This window comes from Pteropus vampyrus, unplaced genomic scaffold (genome assembly GCF_000151845.1).
Source record: "Pteropus vampyrus isolate Shadow unplaced genomic scaffold, Pvam_2.0 Scaffold23, whole genome shotgun sequence".
Lineage (NCBI taxonomy): Eukaryota > Metazoa > Chordata > Mammalia > Chiroptera > Pteropodidae > Pteropus > Pteropus vampyrus.
Genome location: NW_011888804.1, coordinates 3,180,032 through 3,202,621, shown reverse-complemented (window position 1 = coordinate 3,202,621; position 22,590 = coordinate 3,180,032). Strand labels below are relative to the sequence as shown.

The following is a 22,590-nucleotide window of genomic DNA, read 5'->3' as shown; positions in this document are numbered from 1 at the left end:
ATTCCTTCGAGCTAAATAAGGAATCTGAGAAACTCATGATTTCTAATCCCCACCATGTTGCAGATTATTCAGATATTAGAACAGTAGCATATAGTGTTAACCATAATATTTGTGTCCTGTGGTGTCATTAATATTGACATTATTTTAGAACTGAAATTTTGAAATTAAATCATTGTAATCACATCGACATAAGGTTTTAGGACCTATTTTAACTCATGTTCAGGCCTTGGTTTCTGCGTTATAATAAACTATTACTGTAATGCCAGTAATGACAGCTGTAAATTTATTCTTCCCACTTGTCATGTCAGATAGTCGCTTAAACCGTCAGAGCTGGTAGATAGTACTAATCCACCTTTGTCTCTAGGTTTTAGGTAGAGGAATATCAGGAAGCATCGGAGTAGTCGCTTCTATCAATGAACAGGAAGGTATAGCTACAGTCAGATTCCCACCTATAGACTGTAGAAAGACTTCGCAAGCATCAGACACATTGACTATTCCATTGTCTAGACTTTGTGTTCCAAGATCAGAGGTAAGGTGATTTTTAAATGCATCATAAAATGTCACTGCAAATTTGGTAACCGTACTGTAATGAATAATATGTATGTGCACAGTGCAGAAGCACAAATATTTGGTTATCTGAAGTTTTACTTGTGATGTGTATTTCTGTACTGGAGATGATTATTTAATAGTAACATTTGTGTGAAAACTTTTACTTAGGTGACAAAATTCAGTTCTTTGGTTGGAAGTATTCCATTATGTATTGTATTCTTAATTGTTTTGGTCTAGTTTGCAATTTTGTGTATGGTGATTTTTTTTTAACTGAAAATTTGAGAATTAACTCCAGATAATAATAACACCCTCATTTCTTATAAACTAACTACTCGAATTTAACTTTTTGCCATGCCCCCCCCACCATCAGGCATTGCCTCTTCATAAACTGTCCATAACTGAGAAGGTAGTGCAGGCAGTCCAGTCCATGTTGCTTCCTCAGGAGGGAAGTCTCTCTATTCACACCTCACTTCCTGCAACAGGAGATGGGTCAGCTCCTGTGATGGCAGTCGTTCGGCTCCTGGCTGAAATCAGAACAAGGTGAGCACCCTCCAAAGGTCCCCTAATGTCTGAGGTGACGCAGGCCACAGATTCAGGGGTTCTCGGGGGGGGCTCAGTAGGTTCAGAGCATGAAGTTCGTGCCTAGCTGAGCAACAGCAACCGTTCTCTTGTGCTGTGTTTACTAACATTTTGGTTGCATGTCCCAATTTCTGCACTTTGAGATAAAATTTAGCTGTTCTCCTAAGAAAATAATCAAAATGCGGTATATGGAATGCATACACAAGGCTCCAGTGATTTGCTTTGTTCAGAGAACTTGGCTCTGTCACAGGAATTCCTCTGTCACTTTGCCTTTTTAAAATGGTTCAGGCCACCTTAATGCATATCTGGTCCATCACTGTCCAAGCCGATTTCGAGAAAACAAAGGAATGCTCCCAAGTGTTGACGTTGGAAAGAAAAGCAGCCTTTTCTTGCATGTATGGTCATTTACCATATATTGAATGGTAAATAACCATTAAACAAGAGTAATGAGGTTCTCTTTTGGTAATGGGACTTCTCAGAAAGTTCTCATATGTGTTTTTGAAACTGGTGAGGGAATCAGAAAAATACAGATTTTCTAAGCGTTTGGATTCCTCTTGTTCCCAGTGCACTAATATTGCTCCTGGAGCACAGTTTAGGAAAAGCTTTATGAGACAGTACAATGCTGATTTCTCATCTGGCACCTTGTGTCTCCGTGTAGTGGAGATGCCAACCATTTTTCCCCATTTGGGTCGTCCACGCAATGCCAGTAGTTACTGTTTAGGAAAAGAGAAGTTATATATTTCCAAACCAATCCAGCTCAGAAAAAAAAGCAAGAGGAAGGGGAATTTGAACCTTGTCATAAATTAGGGGACAAAATTGATGGAAATGTTTTTCACAGTTGACTTTTTAGAGAATGAACATTGATGACTTTGAAATATTGTAAATCTTTTAACATTAAGAGCATGCCTGGTCATGGCCCAGCTTTTGGAAGACAGCTCATTTTGTGAAGAATTCATACAACAGTGTCCAGCAGCTGTGGAGGTTCTTAACCTGGTAGCCCAAGAATGCAGTGCCGGTGAGTACCTGTCACTTCCTTACCGCCGCCTCTAACTGGGCTCTGTCAGCACATTTACAGCTCGATCAGGGAATGTCAACAGTTTTCATACACACACCTGTTCAACAGCTGAGCTCTACAGGTACTTAGCACGACTCACTTCCATCCCTGATCTAGAAATGGAAATAAATAGCTTTCAGTATGTACCAAGCGAGAAATCAGCATTTTTTTAGTTTAACTTTAGGACCGTGTCAGAGTGGTTTTTTCTCCCTCCGTTCAGATTAATTCATTGCCTTTATTTCCCTATTAGAACTATTTATGAGCTGTCCTTAGGGCTGCAGATACTTTGATTACTGTCACTGGCTACATTTAAATTCAAAGTCAAGAGTTTGCACTAACATCTGTCCTCTGTGTGTATATATGTGTGTGTGTTTATGAAAAAGTTTAAACAAATATAAAAATAGAGAGACTAGTATAATGAACCCTCATGTTTCCATCATCCAGTTTCAACAATTATCAACTCATAGCCAATCCTGTTTTATCAATGCTATACCCTCCTGGGTTATTTTTAAGCAAATTTTTAGATATTATTTTATCCATAAATATTTTAGTATGTGTCTCTAAAAAATAAGGACTAAAAAAAAATACCACAATGCCATTATCACATCTAAAATTTAATAGTTATTCTTTAATATTATTAAATACCTAGTCGGTGTTAAACTTTCTCCTTTTCTTATAAAATCGTACTTGTCTTTACATATGTTTATTTGAGTCAAGGTCCAAATAAAGTTCATACATTGTGATTCATTGCTATGTCTTTTAAATTTCTTTTAAAATATAGATTCCCTTCAGTATCTTTTTTCCCTTGCAATTTATTTGTTGAACTGTTTCCCACAGTCTGGAGTTTGCTGATCGTATCTCTATGGTGTTATTTAATAGGTCCTTTAGTCTTCAGATTTCCTGTAAATTGGTAGCTGGCCTGGGTGTTTTTAAGTGAAAATTTATTCTTTGTCCCCAGGGATATAATTGGAACCTAAACGAGATTGTTCACAATTAGATTAGCATTCCTCCAATGTTCTAGTGCTAGCATTTTCATAAACTACAATGAAGAAATTATCTTTAACTTCTTAATGGTTTTATGCTCCTGTTATTATCCATATTATTTACTTATTTCTCATGCCATTTGCTTTTACAGTAACTATAACCTTGTTCTATCCTTAAATTTTTGTCCTTTTCCAAGTGGTAGTGGTTATTGTTGGTTTGCTTTTGCTTTTTAATTTGTCTTCATTCTATATCTGTTTTTCTTCTCATATCTACTTCCTCTAATAAGCATAGTGCTATGGAGCCAGTGACCATTAATAAATCTCAAAAAGACCCTTAGAAGACCCATAGAAAAAGGACAGAAGAAAAGGAGTTTGCTAGACTTCTCCAGTGAAATTACTTGCGACTAAACTTGCGCCCATCATTTAGTTGTGTGCCTGTGATAGGGCCTTAGTTCCCTGCCTCTGCTTTCTAATATCCTTGGATTAGGTTGCATTTAAGACATTTTTGACTAATTTTAGCAAGTATATAACTTGCCAAATTAAACACTTTTCTATAATACTCTTTCTGAGTATCCTCTGTTATACATTTTATCAAATAAAGAGACCTAAATTTGTGAAATAAACTGTGGTACTTAACGTACAGGCTAGAAATTGTAATAGTTTAGAGCAGTAATCTCAAATGGTTTTAATAACAACCCACCCTACCCTTTTTTTCCTAGTGTAAAAGAACTCTGTGGTAACAAAGAATTAGAAAGAAACGTGTGGGAAGTACTTGGTAATTGCTACAAAAGAGAAGACTACAAGCTTATACATGTCAGTTAATAGTCTAAAATAGTGTCCAATGTCAAGTTTAACAGTCCTTAATATAACTCACTTGTTAGGTTTCCAGAAAGAGCTGTGAGGTTGAAAGTAAAATATAAAGTTGCTGACTAGTCAGTCATTTACCTGTAAAAAACAAACCAAAAACCCCTGCATGTGGGTTACTTTGCAGCACGGCTTGCATTCTTATAGCCTATAAGGGAGTCATAGACTATGCTTTAGAAGAAACGATGTTTCATAAATAAGACTCGTGGTGGTAGGTAGAGGAGAAAGTTCTTTGATTTTTATTTTTTAACGTGTTAATATTTTTATTTCATATATGAAAATGTTATAAAATTTACAGACAATATATTGATTCTTTAAAATCAAAACATTTCAATGAATTTTTCTGTTATTTTACTTCATCTGGGATGAATTAAGCAGCTGATTTGGCCGTTTCAGTGTTAACTCACTCATCTAAATTTTCTAGCTTCTACGATCCAGGGAAAAGAGTATTTAATTTCATTTGGTCTAGAAAGAGCACTTACAGCACTTTTCCCATGAAGAAATGTTCCTGAGACGTTAACTTGATCACTTAGTTGAAATAACATAGGAAACAGATTTGAAACTGAAGAAAGGCGTTGAGAAACAAACAAAAAGTGTTCTCAATTTTGTTCTTATACACTTACAGAAGCCAGAATCTCTCAAGTTCAACTGTTTCCTCTTCTCCCTAAATAGACATATTCCCTGAGCAAGAGGTTAAGTTCCTAAGAGTCCCAGGGAAGCATGTTTAAAATGCTTTCCAAGCTCTACCAAGGAGTCAGAAGGCGGGTCCGGGCAGTTGTGGCACAGGAGGACCCCGGACCTCACCTGAGGAAACAGCTTTGCCCTGACCCACCTTCATCTGCCTTCCGTGCTTCCGTGGCTTCTGCTGTGGACAGTCCTTCCCCTGAGATCCAGGCCTGGGGCCTGTTTCTCTTAGAAAGACGCCCAGCCTTATAAAGATACCAGTTTTAAAACCGTAGTCATTATTTACTCTGGAATCAGCTTTCTTCTCTGTCTTCCCTATTTTAGGTGATACTCAGATGATTTTTGCACTTAGATACTGAGTCAAATATGAATCCTCCTCTCTCCTTGCCATATGTGATTCTTCCTTTGAAATGCTCCTGAAATTTATCCTTTTCTACCCATTTCCACTATTAACTTTTTAAGTCACGTACTTTTTATCTCCTGTTTAGACATCTGCATTATTCTCCACACTCGTCCTTCTTGCACCTTGTCTTTTCACATTGTCATCAGTTACTTTCCTGAAGCCCCATTTGAGTGGCTGATAGTCAGGGGCGTGGAGCTGTCACCGAGAGGCTGGCTTTCTTAAGTGTAGTTGCTACTGTGAAGTTGCCATTTATGGATTAGGATGCGCTTACTGCAGTTACCTGTTACTCTGGCCAAAGTACAATCTGTCTTTTCTTTCTCGAATTTGAACTATGGGAGCTTTTTATTCTCACGCCGGAATCTGTAAATTCTCCTCTTTCATGAAGCCTACCGCACAACAAATAAGCCTCAGCTCCGCCAGGTTAGCCCCTGCTTCCTTCCTTCTCCCTAAGACTTGCTGTTCCCTTGCTATTTGGTACAATTCCACCTATCCGCATTGAAATAGCTCCACGACACTTGTTACTGGTTGGTTGTAAGGACATTGTTGCAGATGGTCTTCATTATCTCATCTGGTATTCTGTGTAGAAGATCTCAGAATAATTTTTTAAAGTCATTTTAACAAAAATAATTGCAAAGTGTTTATCAAAAATAGATAGGCTCTTTACAACTAATTAATGCACATATATGTAATGGACTCCATGAGTCCTGTAACTGAAGAGTTTCCCTCTTTGATTTGTCTGTTGGGAATCACAGATCTAGACTTGTGCCCTCCTGGGTATAAATAAAGGACACCGGGCACACACCTCATGGCCTGACCTCACTCCGGCCTCCACTTGGACTTTCTTTGCCTCATCTTTCCTGTCGCCTTTAGTCCCCGACATTGGATCGTAGTAGCTGCCTAGTTGTCTGTAGATATGGAATGTCAGTAAATCTTTCTTGCTAAACTATCCCAAACAAACTCTGTGCTTTACTTTTATTGGACTACATTTTGCTCCTCCTAAGACATCTTTTTTAATTGAGATATACATGATTCACGTACCATACAATATACCATTTTAAAGTATAAAGCATAATTCTGTGGGTTTCGGTATATGCAGAAGTGTACAGCCATCACCACCATCTAATTCCAAAACATTTCCACATCCCTCCGCTACCAGAAAAGTTCCGTATCCATGAAGCAGTTAGTCATTCCCTATTAACCCCCCACCCCTGGCAACCGCTTCTGTCTCTCTGGATTTGCCTGTTCTGGGTATTTCATGTAAATGGAATCTTACGGTGTGCGGCCTCTTGTGTCCTTTTTTTTTTTTCCACCTAACACCATGTTTTCAGGGTTCATCCATGTTGCAGCAGATATTAGTAGTTCGTCCCTTTTTATGGCTGAATAACATTCCATCGTATGTATAGACCACATTTTATTTATCCATTAATCGGTTTATGAATGCTCGTGCTGTTTCTGCTTTTGGCTATTATGAATAATGCTACTATAAACATTCATTTACAAATTTTTGTGTGGGCATGTTTTTAATTGTGTCGGGTATATATAGAAGTAGAATTATTGGGTCTTAACAGTATATTTAATTTTTGAGGAACTGCTTTCTTTTTTTCCAAAGTGACTGCACCATTTTACATTCCCACCAGCAGTATGAGGGCTCAGTTAATCCACATGCTAGCCAACGCCAGTATCACCTGTCTTTTTGATTATAACTACCTCAGTAGGTGTGAAGTGGTATCTCATTGTAACTAATAATGTTGAGCATCTTTTCCTGTATTTATTGGCCATTTATGTATCTTCTTTGGAGAAATGTTTATTCGAATCCCTTGCCCCTTTTTAATTGGGTTGTCTTGTTGAATTATAACATTTCTTTATATATCCTAGATATCCTAGTCCCTGGTGGATATGATTTACAAACATTTTCTTCCATTCTGTGGGTTGTCTTTTCATTTTCTCAAAAGCGTACTTTGAAACAAAAGTTCTTCATTATTATAAAGTCCAGTTTATCTAATTTTCTTTCATTGCTTGTGCTTTTAGTGTCATATCTAAGAAACCATTGCCTGGGAGCATTTGAGATCTTGCTTTCCAGCATACGTTGTCAGTTTGGCTCAAAAAAAACTTTCATAAAAATTAAAAAAAAAAAAAAGAAAAAAGAAAAGAAACTATAGTGTAATCTAAAGTTATAAATATTTACACGTGTATTTTCTTCTAAGAGTTTTATAGTTTTAGCTATACGTTTTCTTAGGTCTTTGATTCATTTTGAATTAATTTTTGTGTGTCATGAGAGGTACTCCTGAAACATCTGGCTCTTCACTATTCTGTTCTAGACTATTTTCATAGTGCCAAGCCATCCAGATTCCCTTTCTTCTCTGGTTATTGAAATCCTATCTTTTCTAAGATCTAATTTAATACTGTCCTCATTAAGCCTTTCCGGATCCCGGAATGAAGTCATCACTCACTCATCTGCTCCTGTGTTTGTGCTTTATATCATAATAACATACTGTGTCACATATAAATCACATAATAATATGCTACAGCCTTGCACTGTGGTTTTTATTATATATATGTACACATGTACATGTCTTCTCTGTCCTCCCAGATTGGGGACTTCAGCTCATATATCTTTGTATTCTCTAACATCTAGCACTGCGCCTTGCTCATAGGAAATGCTCAATAGGTATTAGACTTTTAAAACATTGATTTAGATGATAAGAATAATAGCCTTCATTTACTAGGGGATAATAATAGCTTTCATATGAGAGTTTGCCTTGTGCAAGGGACTTGGCTAAAGCTTCTCCTTGAGTTATTTCATCTCATTTTCACCACCGTGCGAGGCACAGGCACTCTTATTATCCCCGCATTGAGAGTGAGATAGTGGATATTGAGTCATGGAGCTAGATTCTGAATCCAGGCAGCCGCACTCCAGAGCCCATGTGCTGGGCCACATTGCTATGCTGCTGAGCTGCGTGTGGCGGACAAATGTGTCTGGGTGTTTGCTCTTTTGTAAGAATTTGAAGAATCTCTGTAAGCATCTTATTGCTTCGACCCTACTCCAGAAGAGCTGGAGCCTTCTCAGGGTTGTAGGACTCGTTGACACGGATTCGATGTATCCCCCTCCAGGAGAGCGACTGGCAGTCGTGGAGGTGCAGTGTGAACGGCTGAGGATGCTCTACCGGGACTGCGCTCGGCCCCCGCCACCGCCACTGCAGGCCGACCGGAGACAGGTGAGCTCTCTGCAGTGCACCACACCTGCCCATCTGCAGTACGTGGCATCCAAGAATGCTGAGTGGCACGTTAATGATATTTAGAATGAGCAAAGTCATGTGGAGGTGTGTGCTCTGCACTGACATGCTGTCATCTTTGAATATGAAAGCACATTGATTGACATTCTGAGTATTAAAAGAGCGGAGGAGCAGAACTCGTTAATTTCTAAATTTCTATGTTATCAATAACAGGAAAAAACTTTTTCAAAATTTTAGATCCATAGTCTATTTCATAATAATAAGTATATATATGGAGAGTGAATGAGAGAGTGATTAAAAATCCAAAGTGGCAGAATGTTAACAGTTGGTATCTGTGAATGTTCCTGGCAGCACTATTCATAATAGCCAAAAAGTGGAAACAACCTAAATGTCCATCAACTGATGAATGAATGCATAAGATGGAGCATATCCATTCAATGGAATATTATTCAGCCTTAAAAAGTAATGACATAATAATTGATGCTACCATATGGATAAACCTCGAAAGTATGCTAAGCGAAAGGAGCCAGTCAGAAGAGAACACATGTTGTATGATTCTGCTTATATGTAATGTCCAGGACAGGCAAATCCATAGACGCAGAAAGCAGATTGATGGTTGCCAGGGGCTGGGAGTGGAGAGGGATAGGGATTAACTACAATGTGCAAGAGTTTCTTTTAAGGGGGACAGAAATATTCTAAAATTAGATCATGATGGTGGTCGCGCAACTCTGTGAATATCCTAAAAAGCACTGAATCATATACTTTAAATGAGTGAATTACATGTTATGTGAATTATATCTCAAAAATAACAGTGAATCTAGGTAGGGTATAAAAATTGTGGTATTGCAGTTTTTCTCTAGTTTTGGAATTATTTCAAAATAAAAAGTTAAAAATATATAAAAGAAGAAATGTCAGCTGAAATCTCAGCATCTCCAGTTACTACTGTCAGCATATTAACGTGAAAAACCTACAATTTTTTTTAAACAAAAATGGATTTCACTGTCCTCATTGTTTTGCATCTAGCTTTTCCCCCTTTTTGGTTGGTTCCTTTTCGGGTTCATTCATTGGAACTTTATTGGCCCGGGTTTTCTTTTTGCTTCGTTTTCTTCGGGTTTTTTTTTTTGCGGTTCACATTGTCTATCATTTTCGCCCTAACAATGATCTTCACATCCTTGGGGCTAATCTTTACATGCATCTTTCCGTTCTTTCTTTGGGATAAAAAGTGAAGTTGATGGGTTTTTAAAAATATGCTTTTGTCTGATAGAGAAGCTTAAAATTTTATGATTAGATTTATTAAAAGCTATGAACGTAAAAAAAATGAGGCAATTAACCTAAAAAAGAAAAAAAAGGGGGGATATGACCATATTACTCCTTTTTAGCTTTGAGCTGAATATTGTCATTGTAATACAAATTTCGCTAACTCATCGAACTAAAATTTGTCCTGTAACTACACTGGGACTATGGGGGGTGAGGGCCTGTGTGTAAGGAGGAGATATGTGAAAATTAAAACCTCATTTGTCATAGTAGAAGATAAATGATGTCTTCATGGGATATTAAAAGTAACATTATAAGCCTAGGAGAAATAGAGGTAATTAGAATTAACAGTTAAAAACGGTAAGAGAGTAGTTGTTTCTAGAGAGCGGGACTGGCCACGTGGAAGGAGACTGTCTTTTTGTAAATAAAATTTCCTTTGGAAAAAAGTTATGCTTGAGAAAAAAGATATACCTACGTTATAACACCATTAAATGACAACTATTTTTCTTCTTTGAGTGAGTAAAGGAATTCATGTTTGCGATTCCATTGAATGAGGGTTTTTTCCCATTGTAGCCCAAAGAGATAACTTGGAGCCCCTCCAGAGTGTTCCCACCCGTCCGAGCCTGCATGTTCTCATCACACCTTACTTCCGTCACCTTCCTGGCTGACCCCAGCGCTGGGGGCGGTCTGCCCCGGGGCACGTTTATCTATGCCACCTCACCACTGCCAGTTCAGGTAAGGAATCCCATGGCACACTGGCTTTTGCCTCTTTCCTTCCAATTTGAAATAAAAAGCAAGTTCACGATGAGCCCTCTGATCATCTGCCCACTTCTGGTGTTTCTTCAGGCCCCATCCTTTTACTGGGAAATTGAAATTGTTTCCTATGGAGATACTGATGACGACACTGGACCAATAGTTTCCTTTGGCTTCGCTACAGAAGCAGAGAAACGAGATGGGGCTTGGACTAATCCAGTGGGCACTTGTCTTTTCCATAAGTAAGTGGCTACTATCACTGTTACTTAAAAAAAAAAGTCATTGGTGTAGATGTTTTAATAGTAGAGTAATAGCATTATAATCTCTACCCCCCAGAAAATATATGAAACACTAGTTGGAAAGCTATTCATGTTTAGGGAAAGAACATAGCTGAGAGCCCTCCGCCTGCTTCTAAACACCTGCGTGCTGGCCGAGTAGCCTCATCTCTGACTCTGTCTGTTTGTCCCTAGCAATGGCCGCGCCGTGCACTACAATGGCTCCAGCTTATTACAGTGGAAGAGCGTTCGCCTAGACGTGACTCTCTCTCCTGGTGAGTGCAGGGGGAGCTTATTTTTACCCTCTGTATATCTATGGTACCCAGATTTTGGTCTAAGTAGGCTAAAATTAAACCTAGCAAACTGGAAATGGGCAATTTGTCTTTCAGCGAAGACCAAATCCTTGTCATTGCTGTCCCCTAGTTTATACCAAATCTGTCATTTATGAGGCCATTGTCATTTAGGGCCTTCATTTATTAATTTAGGAGTCACATTTACTTTTGTTCTTCAATCTTTAGAAAAATCTGAGATTTTGCATCTCTCTGCAATTTCATCTGAGCAGATAAAAAGCTTCAAAAAGAGAACTCTACCACTAGCCACGAGGCACTGGCGAAATGTATTATGGTACATGCATAGACTTTGCTGTGGGTAGCCGAAACATTTGGTCGAGCTTCAACAAATATTCTGCCTAGATGTTTTACTCACATAGTCAATTCAGTTTGTAAAGTCTAGTTGCCCTCCTTCCTTTTAGCTTCCATGTAAGTAACTTGATCTGTATAGTAGATGAATTGGGACGAGTCCTACGTGCTCCAGCAGTAGCAAGATACAGGCACTGTCCTCCTGACATTAGAAGCAGCCAAACATGTTGGCTACAGTTTTTTCAGACAGGACATCTTAGCATCATCTTTGATAAAAACTGAAATTGTCACATGTGGTAGATGATCTGGGATGCTTAGACAAGGAATACCAAGCCACTCCATCTAATAGGTGACCTCTCTTAGCTGTCTGGGGGGTAATTTTGCCATCACTCATCCTCAAGGGAACTACTTGTTAAATTACCCTTTTCTGAGGAGTACAGTGTTTTCAGTTATGGTCAAGTTATGACTCGGAAATAATTTCCTGGCAGTTTTTTCCCCTCTTAGGTTATGGAGCAGAGCTCTGGTTTCTCTGCTAAGTATTTACGGAAATGCTTTGGGCACAAAGAGGGGTGAGGGGAGGGCAAGGGAACCGTAGTCAGGGTTTTCGGTTGTTTGTTGCTGTCATTTGTTGCTTTGTTTGATCACATTTTAGTTTTTAAAAAAATTTGGGGCTGGGCCTCAGGCACACATGCCATCTTCTTCTTAGAGAATATGTCTCTGTGGGAATCGGGAAATCACTTTTTACAACAGAATCTCAACCCCTGTACCAACACTTCGGGCGTCCATTCATCAGCAGATACTGAGCATCTCCTATGTGCAGAGCACTCTCCGACCCTGAGGATGCCATACTGAATCATGACAAGTCCCTGACCATTGTGAAGCCCATCCTAGTGGTATCAAAAGCATATGAGCCCCTGTGATGAAAAATCGACTCATAAAACTTCAAGCACGTACTGGGAGTTTACAACAGATTAGTCTTAAGGCTACACATGCTAGCAATTCCCTGGAGTAACCAGGATAAGAGCACTAAGTAGTGGACACACTCCCCTTGGGTCTCTAAGTTCTATCCCAGTATCCAGTCACCCCATAAGAAAGCAGCTAGGTGTGTATTATTTCAGCTTCCTACAAAATGTTTTAAATACATGTCACTAAAGGGACATAATGTGCTTCAATTGTATATCGTTAGTTTACACTGCGGGTTGTTTTAAATTATATTTTTAAGACCATTTCTAAATCTTCCACAAATTTATGGAGAAAATATGACCTTTTTACCTTTATGCCATAAGTAATCTTTCAGGTGTCAAAGGAGAAAGACATATTCCTTGATTTAAAAAAATCATACCTAATGTTACACCTTTGGTTTTGGCTGCCAGGAAAATAAAAGCTAAAATTAAAGTGTAATTGTGGTAACTAACTTAACGTGGACACTAGGTTTTTTTTTCTGTTTTGTTTCTTTTGTTCTTTAGATTCCACATACAGGTAAGATCATATGGCATTTGTTTTTCTCCAACTTATTTCACTTAGCACATAATACCCTCTAGGTCCATAATGTTCTAAGACACTAGGCATTTTTTCTTCTAAACAGTTTCTTTTTAAAATCGTTTATTTCTACTGTTTTATATTTATTTAAATACAATAAATTCATGTCTTTTTTGGACATAATTAATGGCATAAGTAAATAAAAACAAAGATAGTCAATGATATGTGGCCTCATCACACTGTTTGCAATTTGGAAATTTATTTAATGGTCAATAAGAGTGGGAAAAAGTGCCCTTTTCTTCCTGTTTTCTGCCATAGGTGACGTGGCAGGAATTGGCTGGGAGAGAACCGAGGGGACTCCGCCTCCTCCGGGGCAGCCAGCCAAGGGCCGAGTGTACTTCACATACTGCGGGCAGCGCCTCTCGCCGTATCTCGAGGATGTCTCTGGTGGGATGTGGCCTGTGGTTCACATTCAGAAAAAGGCAGGTTGTCTTGCTGGGAAGGAAAACATGCTCCTTAGTAATTCGGATGCTGCTCCACCATGCTGGGGAGGGCTATCTGCTGAGTTTACCCGCTGAAGTGCTGATCTCATCGGAAACACACCCACAGCACACCCAGAAGCAGTGTTTAATCTGGCACCCACAGCCACTCAAGCTGACACATAAAACTAACCGCTACAGTAGAATCAAAAATCGTAGACTTTATGGAAACAAGTACCAAGCAACTATGGTCCTCATTACCCTGAAGAAGTGATGTTTGAGTCAGGTCCAGAAGATTTTCCTGTCTTAACTAGACAAAACTGGAGGAAGGAATGTTCCAGGGGACGGGAAAAGCATGCACAGTGGCACCAGGTAGAAAGGAGCAGTGTCGGAAACAAGAAAAGTCGCTGTGTCTGAGCAGCACAGTGCAAGGCGAGGGGCGGCAGGCTGTCGGGTGCTGAGCTCTGAGCATCAGCTTGCAGTTTACACCAGCCCCTCGGCCCAGGGTCACATGTTGTCCCATAGGTATGGCTGTTTTTGGGTTTGATGGTCAGTGAGGTTCACCTCAGGGTGTTAAAAATAAATAAGCAAGCCAGCCAGCCTAAGTCCTTTCAAACCCTTTATTTGATCTTTCCAGAACACCAAGACTCGCGCTAACTTTGGCTCTCGTCCATTCGCCTATGCCGAAGGGCAGGCCCACCGCAACGCCGCCGACCTGTGCACTGACCTGGCAGAAGAGATCAGTGCTAATTTTGAGGCCCTGCCCTTTGCCATGGCATCTGACAGTGACAATGATGCCGGCACCAGTATTGCATCAGACCCAGGCACTCACGGGCCACCGTGTCGGATTGCAGCTGTGGCCACTGCTCAGCAACGTAAGCTGCCGCCTCCCAGGTCCCCACCGCTTCCGGGGAATGCGAATGCTGTTACTTCTAGAAATCCGTTTAACTTGGGCTCGCTCTAGTGCCCACTGGGAACGGGGTAACAGGCCCAACGAAAGGAAATGGGGATCAGAAGGACACGAGGCAGACTGGACAGTGCTTTTCCCACATACAGGAAGCCCGCTCGGTGCCAAGGGACTGTGGCCATGTGGACGTGCAAGTCTGAAAGTGTCCACTTCTTATAAGACAGCTAAAAACCCCAGAATTTTATATGAAATCTCGTAATTTTAAAATGTTAATTTCTTAAATTGTTTTAAAACCGAGGTCATCACAAAATAATAAAATGCCTATTGTGGGTATACATGTGTGCACTAAATTGCTTTCCTGATTATTTGAAAAGTTTCATAATCAAATTGAATAAAATTGAGCTAAAGATACCTACAGGCCATATGGGGCCCTTGGGAGACGGGTTTGCAAACTGTCGTAAAAGGTGTTCGTTTAATGCTTATGATGAACTTTCCAAATTCTTCTCTTGAGTTAAAGGAATTATTCCCATTGAAACTGTTGCAGGATTCAGGGTAATTATAAGTGATTAGTTATTCCTTGGCTCTGCACTTGAAAATTCCTACAAGTACTAGGAGTCTTCTGTCCTGCAAATTAAGAGAATACGATTTGTCCAACGATGAGAAGTTCATGATTTTTCCGGCCTGATCTTGCCTAGAATTCACCATCATTGTGCTTTGTTACAGAATACGACAGTGATACTTCCTGTCATTACAAAGTAGAGCTCAGCTATGAGAATTTCATCACCTCTGGCCCAGACCCCCACCCGCCTCCCATTGCAGACGATGAAAGTGATGACGATGACGACGACGACATCCCACAGGTAGGAGACCTGCAGCATTCACTTAGCACCCTGGTGCCCAGAACAAGCCACAAGGAATGATTTTGATCTGAGTGTGCAAGGCTGGAATTGTTAGGCATTGAGTTATGTCACTGGGTTTGAACAGTAACTCTGGAGTGTTCATTTGCCAAAACCATTCATCAGTAGCAATAGCCGTTGGGCTCTTTTGCCCAGGACCAACCCAGGTGTTGGAGAAATGAAATACTTTGACGTAACTCAGCAGTAAAGTTGGCTTTAGAGGGCAGGGAAGGGCTCGCCCCAGTCCAGCTGATGCCTTCCCCGGCTCCCCAGGTGTATTCAGTTGGGTGGTCCACACGGCGTGTCTCCTCACTGGCATGCAAGTGGGGTGAAGACCTCGGGCGAGAGCTGTACGTCAGGGCAGGACTGACGTCTGCGCGGGGCGGTCCTTCTCTGTTCATGAGTTTGCCTTCTTCTTCCAGGAGGACCACTACGCCCTGCTGGTGAAAGCGTGGGAGACCAAGGTTTTCCCCACCATCCGAAGGCGCTTCCGCAACGAAGCAGAGCGGAAGTCGGGCCTGGACCAGATAAAGGGTGCTTTACAGCTAGGTCCGCTGCTTCGTTTTTCTAATAAGCTCACTTCATGATTTGGAGAGACGTGTTTAGGTGACACACAGGCTGGAAAGGCGGAAAGAGGTTCACCTGAAGCTGGGCCGAACCTGGCGTTCCCCGTCTGTGCCTTCACTGAACCCTGTGGTCTTTGCTTTCGTGGCCGGGGTTTTATGTGCTTGTCATTTTAACTCAATGACGTGGTTGATGGGCTGCTGAAACGAAGCTGGCTTGGTTATACTAGGAAGCCAGGTGGCCTGTTGGTTAATAGCTTGGGCTCTGAAGTCAGCCATGTGACCATGGGAAGGTTACTACTTAACATTTTCTCATCTGTAGAATGGATCAATAATGGTAACCACCTCACATGTATATGAGAAAGAAATGTGTCAATACAGATGAAGCTCCTAAGAGCAGTGACTGCACATAGTGAGCATTCCCTTAACATAGTTCTCAACGTCACAGCAATTAATGACAGTGAGATGTTTTTCTCCCACTGGCCACAGTTTCTCTAGCAAAGAACCATGCAGAGCGTGACCCCAGACAATAGACTGTTATTGAGCCTTCAGTGCAGATGGCCGATCGCTGTTTTAGGCTTTTCCTCATCTCGTGAAATACAAGCTTTTTGAGTTGCAGAAAGGCCTCTTCCCAACAGGCACAGCTGCCCTGACAGGGGAACATCGGTTTGATTTTCTGTTGTCGTTGTGGCTGTCAGAGATGGTATAAAAAGTTTAGTTATTGTTCCCACATCAGCAATCTTTCTCTTAACTTTCGTCCTGAGGCTAGGACCGAATAAAGAGAAAAGCCACCAGAAAACCTTTATTTCTTGGCCACCTATGCTGAGTCCCTGATCTCCAGTGATAGATAAGTAATTCCTTTTTCTCATTGTTGCCAGGACTAATCAGTGTGCGTGTGAATCTATAATTTATTTCCACACTTTCTGTGTTCAAAGCTTAGACCTGTGACAGTGAATGATCTTGTTTATACTTTACCTGTGGGAATACCCACATGTCCTGTGACATGGTGGGAATGCTTCCTGCTCTTATCAGAGCCCTCTTTCAGCTGCTGACCCAAATTCCAGGACAGATCATTAATATTCTTTTCCCTTAAGAGTTTCAGGCAGAGGGAGCACACTAGGAAGGTCCCTGGGTGGGGCGAGCGTGGCTGGTTGAGGGAGCAGCAGTGAGCGTGGCTGGTTGAGGGAGCAGCAGTGAGGCCAGGCTGGTGTAGCTGAGGAGGAGCCGAGGGAGGAGCAGCAGGAAGGGAGCTGAGGGCAGCGGGGAGCGGCGCAGCCTCAGCAAGGACTTAGGCTTCTAGTCTCTAAAATGAGAAGCCATTGAGGGCTGTAAGTGAAAGAGCAACCTAATCTGATTTAGTAGACCCTACAGATAAAAAGATAATTCATTCCTCCCTATTCATGCCCAACATCTGAGAAACAAACCAGAAAAACTGTTTTGTGTTGTATCAGACTGCAGAACAGATCCTGTCTTGTTTTCCGATGACTTTCACTGAATAAATGTAATGCCAAGCTTCTTACCACCGGCCTGAAAGCACCGATGCCGGTCACTGGTTTTCAGAGTGAGGACGGCCTTGTTGCATTTTTATCCAGCCATCGATTCATTCTCTTACTTGTCCGTGTACGCAACATGCACCTCCCCGGGTCAGGCCCTGTGTTGGAGAATAAGGAATCTTCTGTGGACAAGACCGAGATGGCCCCTTCCCCTAGTGGGAGCAGGGAGTGGTGAGGGTAGGTCAGGAGGCCACAGCTCACGTAACGAGCTGCCCAGTGCAGCGTGGCTCCTCCGCCAACACGGGGTTGACGCCAAGACCTGGAGCTAGGTCGGCAACAGCAGGGTCAAGTTTAGAAATGTGATGCGCTATTTGTTCAGGGAGCCTGGTGCTGTTTACCGCTTCGGGAGAGAAAGGAGGAGACTACAGTACGTAGATAGAACGTTCCTGTATGTGACCATTGGCTGCTGTGCCTTTATTTCTATGTAGGTTCTGCTTAAAATAGAATTTCTTTTTTTCTTTTACTGTTCCCAGAGCCATCTTGAATGTCTGTGGCTAAGTATGCCTTCTCCTCCTCTGCTCCCAGTTCAGAAGAGGGAAAGAGTAGACAGCATAGCAGAAAATTTGATTATCCAAAGGCAACCGCTGAACCAGAGCCAGACCAGTGGCCTCTGGCCTCAGGACTCATCCAGAGGTGCCTGTGGCCCCTGACATACCTCTTGGGATCCATCCGTGTGGCCATGGCCAGTCAGCTGAACTATATTAATTTAAACATAAAACATTTACCTTCAAAATACAGTTCCATATAGCCAGTGGCAAAGGCCAAAAGCAGAATAGGGAGATGGCTCATGGTACCCAAGGACCATCTGTGTGCCATTTGTGGTTAAGTATCACATTCTCCCCGTGTCCCGGATTCCTGCTTGGTGAGAGCAGAGTATGTTTTCTGCCACCTCCTCCTGCCCCGCCCCCCATTCCTCTGGAAAACGTGGCAGTTTTCCATCATCTTCTGACATCAGGCCCCATTCCTTGTTTATTCAGTCTGACGCTTCTTTCTCTAAGCAGCCTCCTCGAATATTCACCCACTTCTAAACTGTGCTCAGAAAATTGCTATGCTTTTTTATTACTGCAAGGCCAGCGAATAATGGAATGGTAGAGAAGCGTGATGGCGATAGGCCTTGTTTAAAAGCAGATGCTGTCGGCACCTGTTCTTCTACCCACAACTTCCCAAGCAGGGTGGGAGCTGAGGCAGCCATAGCAAATGGAGACATCGTGCCCCATCTCTCTGTACTCCCCACAGCGCCATTTTCTTCCGGGCTTTGGACATTTATCTGCCTGGTTTATTAATTAACAGTGGCCATTGCTATCGAACAGAACCATGTGTCCTCATTCCGAGAAGAACAACAGGTTCCAGTACTGGATAGAGACATGTCTCTCTGTCTGTGTTAAATAAGCAACATGTGTTTGTTGTCGTAAAAATCAAACTCAGTACAAAAGAGTATTAGGTAGGAAAAAAACATTTCCTTTCCTTTTTCTTACTCTCCATTTGTCACACCATTTGTTCTTTTGACTTTACCTAAAATGATCGCATAATAACGTACCATCATTTATGACCATTCCGCATTGATGAATGCTTTCGTTATTTTCGGCTTTTGTCCAGTTTTCCTGCAGAGCTGCAGGGAGTGTTCTTGTACCTTTGCACGCTCTTCAACTTAGTAGACAGCGCACAGTTACCCTCTCCAAAAGACTGCATACTCCCACAGCGGTGTTCGAGAGATTCTCTTATCTCTTCATTCTAGGTGTGAGTCAGTGGCATGGTCAATGTGAAGATCGCGTACTCTCCGGCGAGTTACCCGTGCTGTTCTCTCTTTCAGGCATGGTGGACATCGCCCGGCAGACGGTTGAATTCCTGTACGAGGAGAACGGTGGCATCCCAAGAGACCTCTATCTTCCCACCATCGAGGACATCAAAGACGAAGCAAACAAGTTCACGATTGATAAAGTTCGAAAAGGTTTTTGCTTTCCCCCTTACTTCTCCTGTGAAACTTCCTATGAAATGAGAGGTTTTCCCAAGCATGACCTTGCGCCAAGCAGCAGCTGTCACTCTCCTTACTCTGAGTGACGTGACCTCTTCCAGGCTCTCCCATTTGAAGCCATAATGCTTAGACATTTGTCTGTCCTCTGGTGTCCTCTTGCATGTTTCCAGAACTCACTAGCATGAGCAGGATGAGACAGGACAGTTAGACAAAGAGAGAGCGGGGTAGGTGGAAGATTCCAGACAGGCCTGGCTGCTAAGCTAATAAACCATGAAAATGTGGTTATATTGTGCTTTTTAGGATTTTAACAGAATGTGTATATTCTTTTGATTAATTATCATATATTTCGAGGAAATGAAAATATAGAAAAACCCAAAAAAAGAATTCAAAACCACTCATTAAACCTTCACAAAAATATTTGACCATCATGGGAAGGGGAAAGAATATATTTTTTCTTTTTTCTTTTCTTTCGGGGTCTAATTCGTATACCATAAAATTCACCCTTTTAAAGTATACAGTTTAGAAATTATTAGTATTTTCACAAAATTGTGCAGTCACCAAACCAATTCTCTAATTCAAGAACATTTTCTTCCCTCCAGAAGAAATCCTGTACCCTCACCGCTCCCCATTCCTCCCTCCCTTTAGGCCCTGGCAACAATTAATCTACTTTCTGTTTCTATGGATTTACTTACTCCATACATTTCATACGAATGGAATCATGTAACACATGGTCTTTTGTGTCTGGCCCCTTTCATGTAGCATGATTTTTCAAGATTCATCCATGCTGTGGCATGTGTTGGTACTTCATTCCTTTTTTTATGGCAAAACAATATTCCATTATATAGATAATACCCCATTTTGTTTATCCATTCATCAGCCGATGGGCACTTGGGTTGTTTCTACCTTTTGGGTGTTAGGAGTAATGCTCTGAACATTAGCGTTTAAGTTTTTGTGTGGACGTGTGTTTTCATTTCTCTTGGGCATATATAAGAGTGGGATTCCGAAGTGACTACACCATTTTACATTCCCACCAGCAATGAATGAGGGTTCTAGTTCCTCCACATCCTTATCAGCACTGGCTATTGTCCATCTTTTCGATCATGACTATCCTAGTGGGTGTGAAGTGGCAACTCATTGTGGCTTTGACTTGCATTTCCCTGTTGACTAATGATGTTGAATATCTTTTCACGTGTATCGTTTCATTTCTTTTTGGAGAAATGTTTATTCAGATCCTTTGCCCATTTTTAATTGGCTTACTTGTCTTTTTATCGTTGTATTGTGAGAGTTCTTACAACATTTTGTTGTATTATCTTCCAGACCAAGCTGTGTTCCTTTTTGGTTATAACTAACCTGAGTGTATTGTGAAATGCTATAGTCTCAACACGATAATGATACTTGCTCCTGAAAAAACTTCTCCATCTACCCTCCTCAGGTCTCACGGTAGTAACCCGCTCTCCAGACAGCAATAATGTAGCCAGCAGTACAGTTGGAACTGCTCTGCCAAAATTTGCCATCCGAGGGATGCTGAAAACCTTTGGGCTTCATGGAGTCGTCTTAGATGTCGATTCAGTGAGTGCACAGCCTTCTACATATACTGAGACTTCCATGCCCAGACTCCAAGTACCTTAAAAAGTGATTATACAGATGGATTACTCTTCAGATTAGGGATGAAGAAACCAAGCTAAGTGCAGTCATACCAGATGATCCGCCTGAGACGAGCCCAGATCAGGGCTGATGGATTATAAACTCTTAACTCTCGGTGCCGTCAGTTCCTTCAGACCATGCCGCCTCTGTCATTCTTTCTGTGAGCGGTGTTCAAACTGTCCCTGCATTAGATCTACCCAAGTTCCAAGGGAAAATTCTCTCATTGTCCTTGGTGAATGGATGATCTGCCATTGTCATGGTTGTTACTGACATAAATCAAAGAAATAGTTTTGTGATTTTGATCACATCATCTCATTAGTTCTCTCAGCTTCAATTTCCCTGCATGTAAAATGAGTGTATTAATAAACTAGATCGTAGTTTTCTTCTCTGTTTTGTAGGGCCTTCTCATGGCGCTCAGCTAGGATCAGGGGCGGGGGCAGCGGAGAAAGGAACACAGAAGCAATTGAGGGCAAAGCTCAGGCTTTCTTTTGAAAATGGGGTCCTGTCTGAAAGCTGTGACTGCACGATCTTCAGGTGGCATACACATGCTTGCATTTAAGAGGTTTCTTGTGCAAGAAAAACTGATGAAATAATATAATTCACATCTAAAATTCTCTGATAAACAGATATCTGTCACCACATAGATAAGCCTTGGTATCTATCTAGATAGAGATACAGATAATGTTAGGTACCACTAATGATTTGAAATTGCAAGTTTTCCATCTTCAACTGACTCCAGTTTACCAAAACTTAATTTATATCATTAAATTTTTAAGAGAGGCTATTGACTGGTGATTGACTAAGGTGAACCTTCAGTTTGAAAATTCTGTCAGTAATGCTGTTGATCTCCCGCTACCTTTTGGTACAAACTCTGATTCTAGTTATCAGCAATGGAAATGTGTGAAAGTAGAAATTAGAAAAATAGAAATTATGTTGAAGTAATAACTTATTTTTCAAGTAGTTTGACCCCCTTTGTTTTAATAATAACCATTAAATAAAAATTATGTTGCTGTTTGAATCCAGAATGCATATGCATGAGCTTAATTATTATTTTTCCAGCAATAAAATAGAGCTGTCAGACACATTCCCTACTTTTATAAAAATAACACAAAAACAATGAACATAAATTTTACCTGCCAACAATATGTGTTGAACTGTTACTGAAGTATAGCATTATTCTTTTAAAATTTCTAACTCATGATTACATCGAAGTTCTTAATTTACTGTACCAGTTAAAATTTGTCAACTGTATGAAAAAGCTAAACATGCTGTCAATACAGTACTCGACCAGTGGCATGCTGCTATAAAACTTTGGTTTTATATAAATAATATATGTTTTTTAAAACTTGGGTGGGGAAAGTCAGTGCTCAAAAAAATAAGTAGACATTTCCTTTTACGATTGCAGGTAAATGAGTTGGTGCAGGTAGAAACGTACCTCCGAAGTGAAGGTGTGCTGGTCCGATACTGGTATCCTATCGACATGTTGGAAAGGCCCCCGGCTGGCTACCGAAGGACTGCCACCAATGGGCTGGTCACACTGGACAATACTAACCTTCAAATTCACAGGTAAAATTGATCCCTTCTTTCTAGCGCGTCACAGAAATCCACTCACTGTTTTACCACACGTGCCAGTCACTGTTGACAAGAAGGCTTTCCCTTCGAAGCTAAGTGTTAGAAGGAGCTAGTAAAGGTAACAGCAAAATCGCAGAAGCTGGGAAGAAAAGGCGCAGGATTCAGTACCATGTGTGCTGTGCTGTGAGCTGGAGGGCTTGCGGGGTGGCTGAAGATTTGGAGAGTGTTTTAAGTTATGAAGAGTAGAGCAAGTCAG

General features: G+C 41.1%; 1 protein-coding gene across 1 annotated transcript in view; it reads left to right on the top strand.

Moving 5' to 3' along the window:
• Positions 1 to 22,590, top strand: part of HECTD4 (HECT domain E3 ubiquitin protein ligase 4) — a 169,583-nt gene that overhangs the window by 115,651 nt on the left and 31,342 nt on the right. Inside the window, exons 42-55 of the mRNA XM_011356054.2 lie at positions 365 to 529; positions 920 to 1,089; positions 2,028 to 2,143; positions 8,228 to 8,331; positions 10,177 to 10,338; positions 10,450 to 10,598; positions 10,827 to 10,906; positions 13,067 to 13,230; positions 13,865 to 14,102; positions 14,858 to 14,994; positions 15,453 to 15,579; positions 18,957 to 19,094; positions 20,551 to 20,687; positions 22,168 to 22,328. Coding sequence (XP_011354356.1) covers positions 365 to 529; positions 920 to 1,089; positions 2,028 to 2,143; positions 8,228 to 8,331; positions 10,177 to 10,338; positions 10,450 to 10,598; positions 10,827 to 10,906; positions 13,067 to 13,230; positions 13,865 to 14,102; positions 14,858 to 14,994; positions 15,453 to 15,579; positions 18,957 to 19,094; positions 20,551 to 20,687; positions 22,168 to 22,328 — 2,048 coding nt within the window. The remainder of the gene's footprint in view (positions 1 to 364; positions 530 to 919; positions 1,090 to 2,027; positions 2,144 to 8,227; positions 8,332 to 10,176; positions 10,339 to 10,449; positions 10,599 to 10,826; positions 10,907 to 13,066; positions 13,231 to 13,864; positions 14,103 to 14,857; positions 14,995 to 15,452; positions 15,580 to 18,956; positions 19,095 to 20,550; positions 20,688 to 22,167; positions 22,329 to 22,590) is intronic.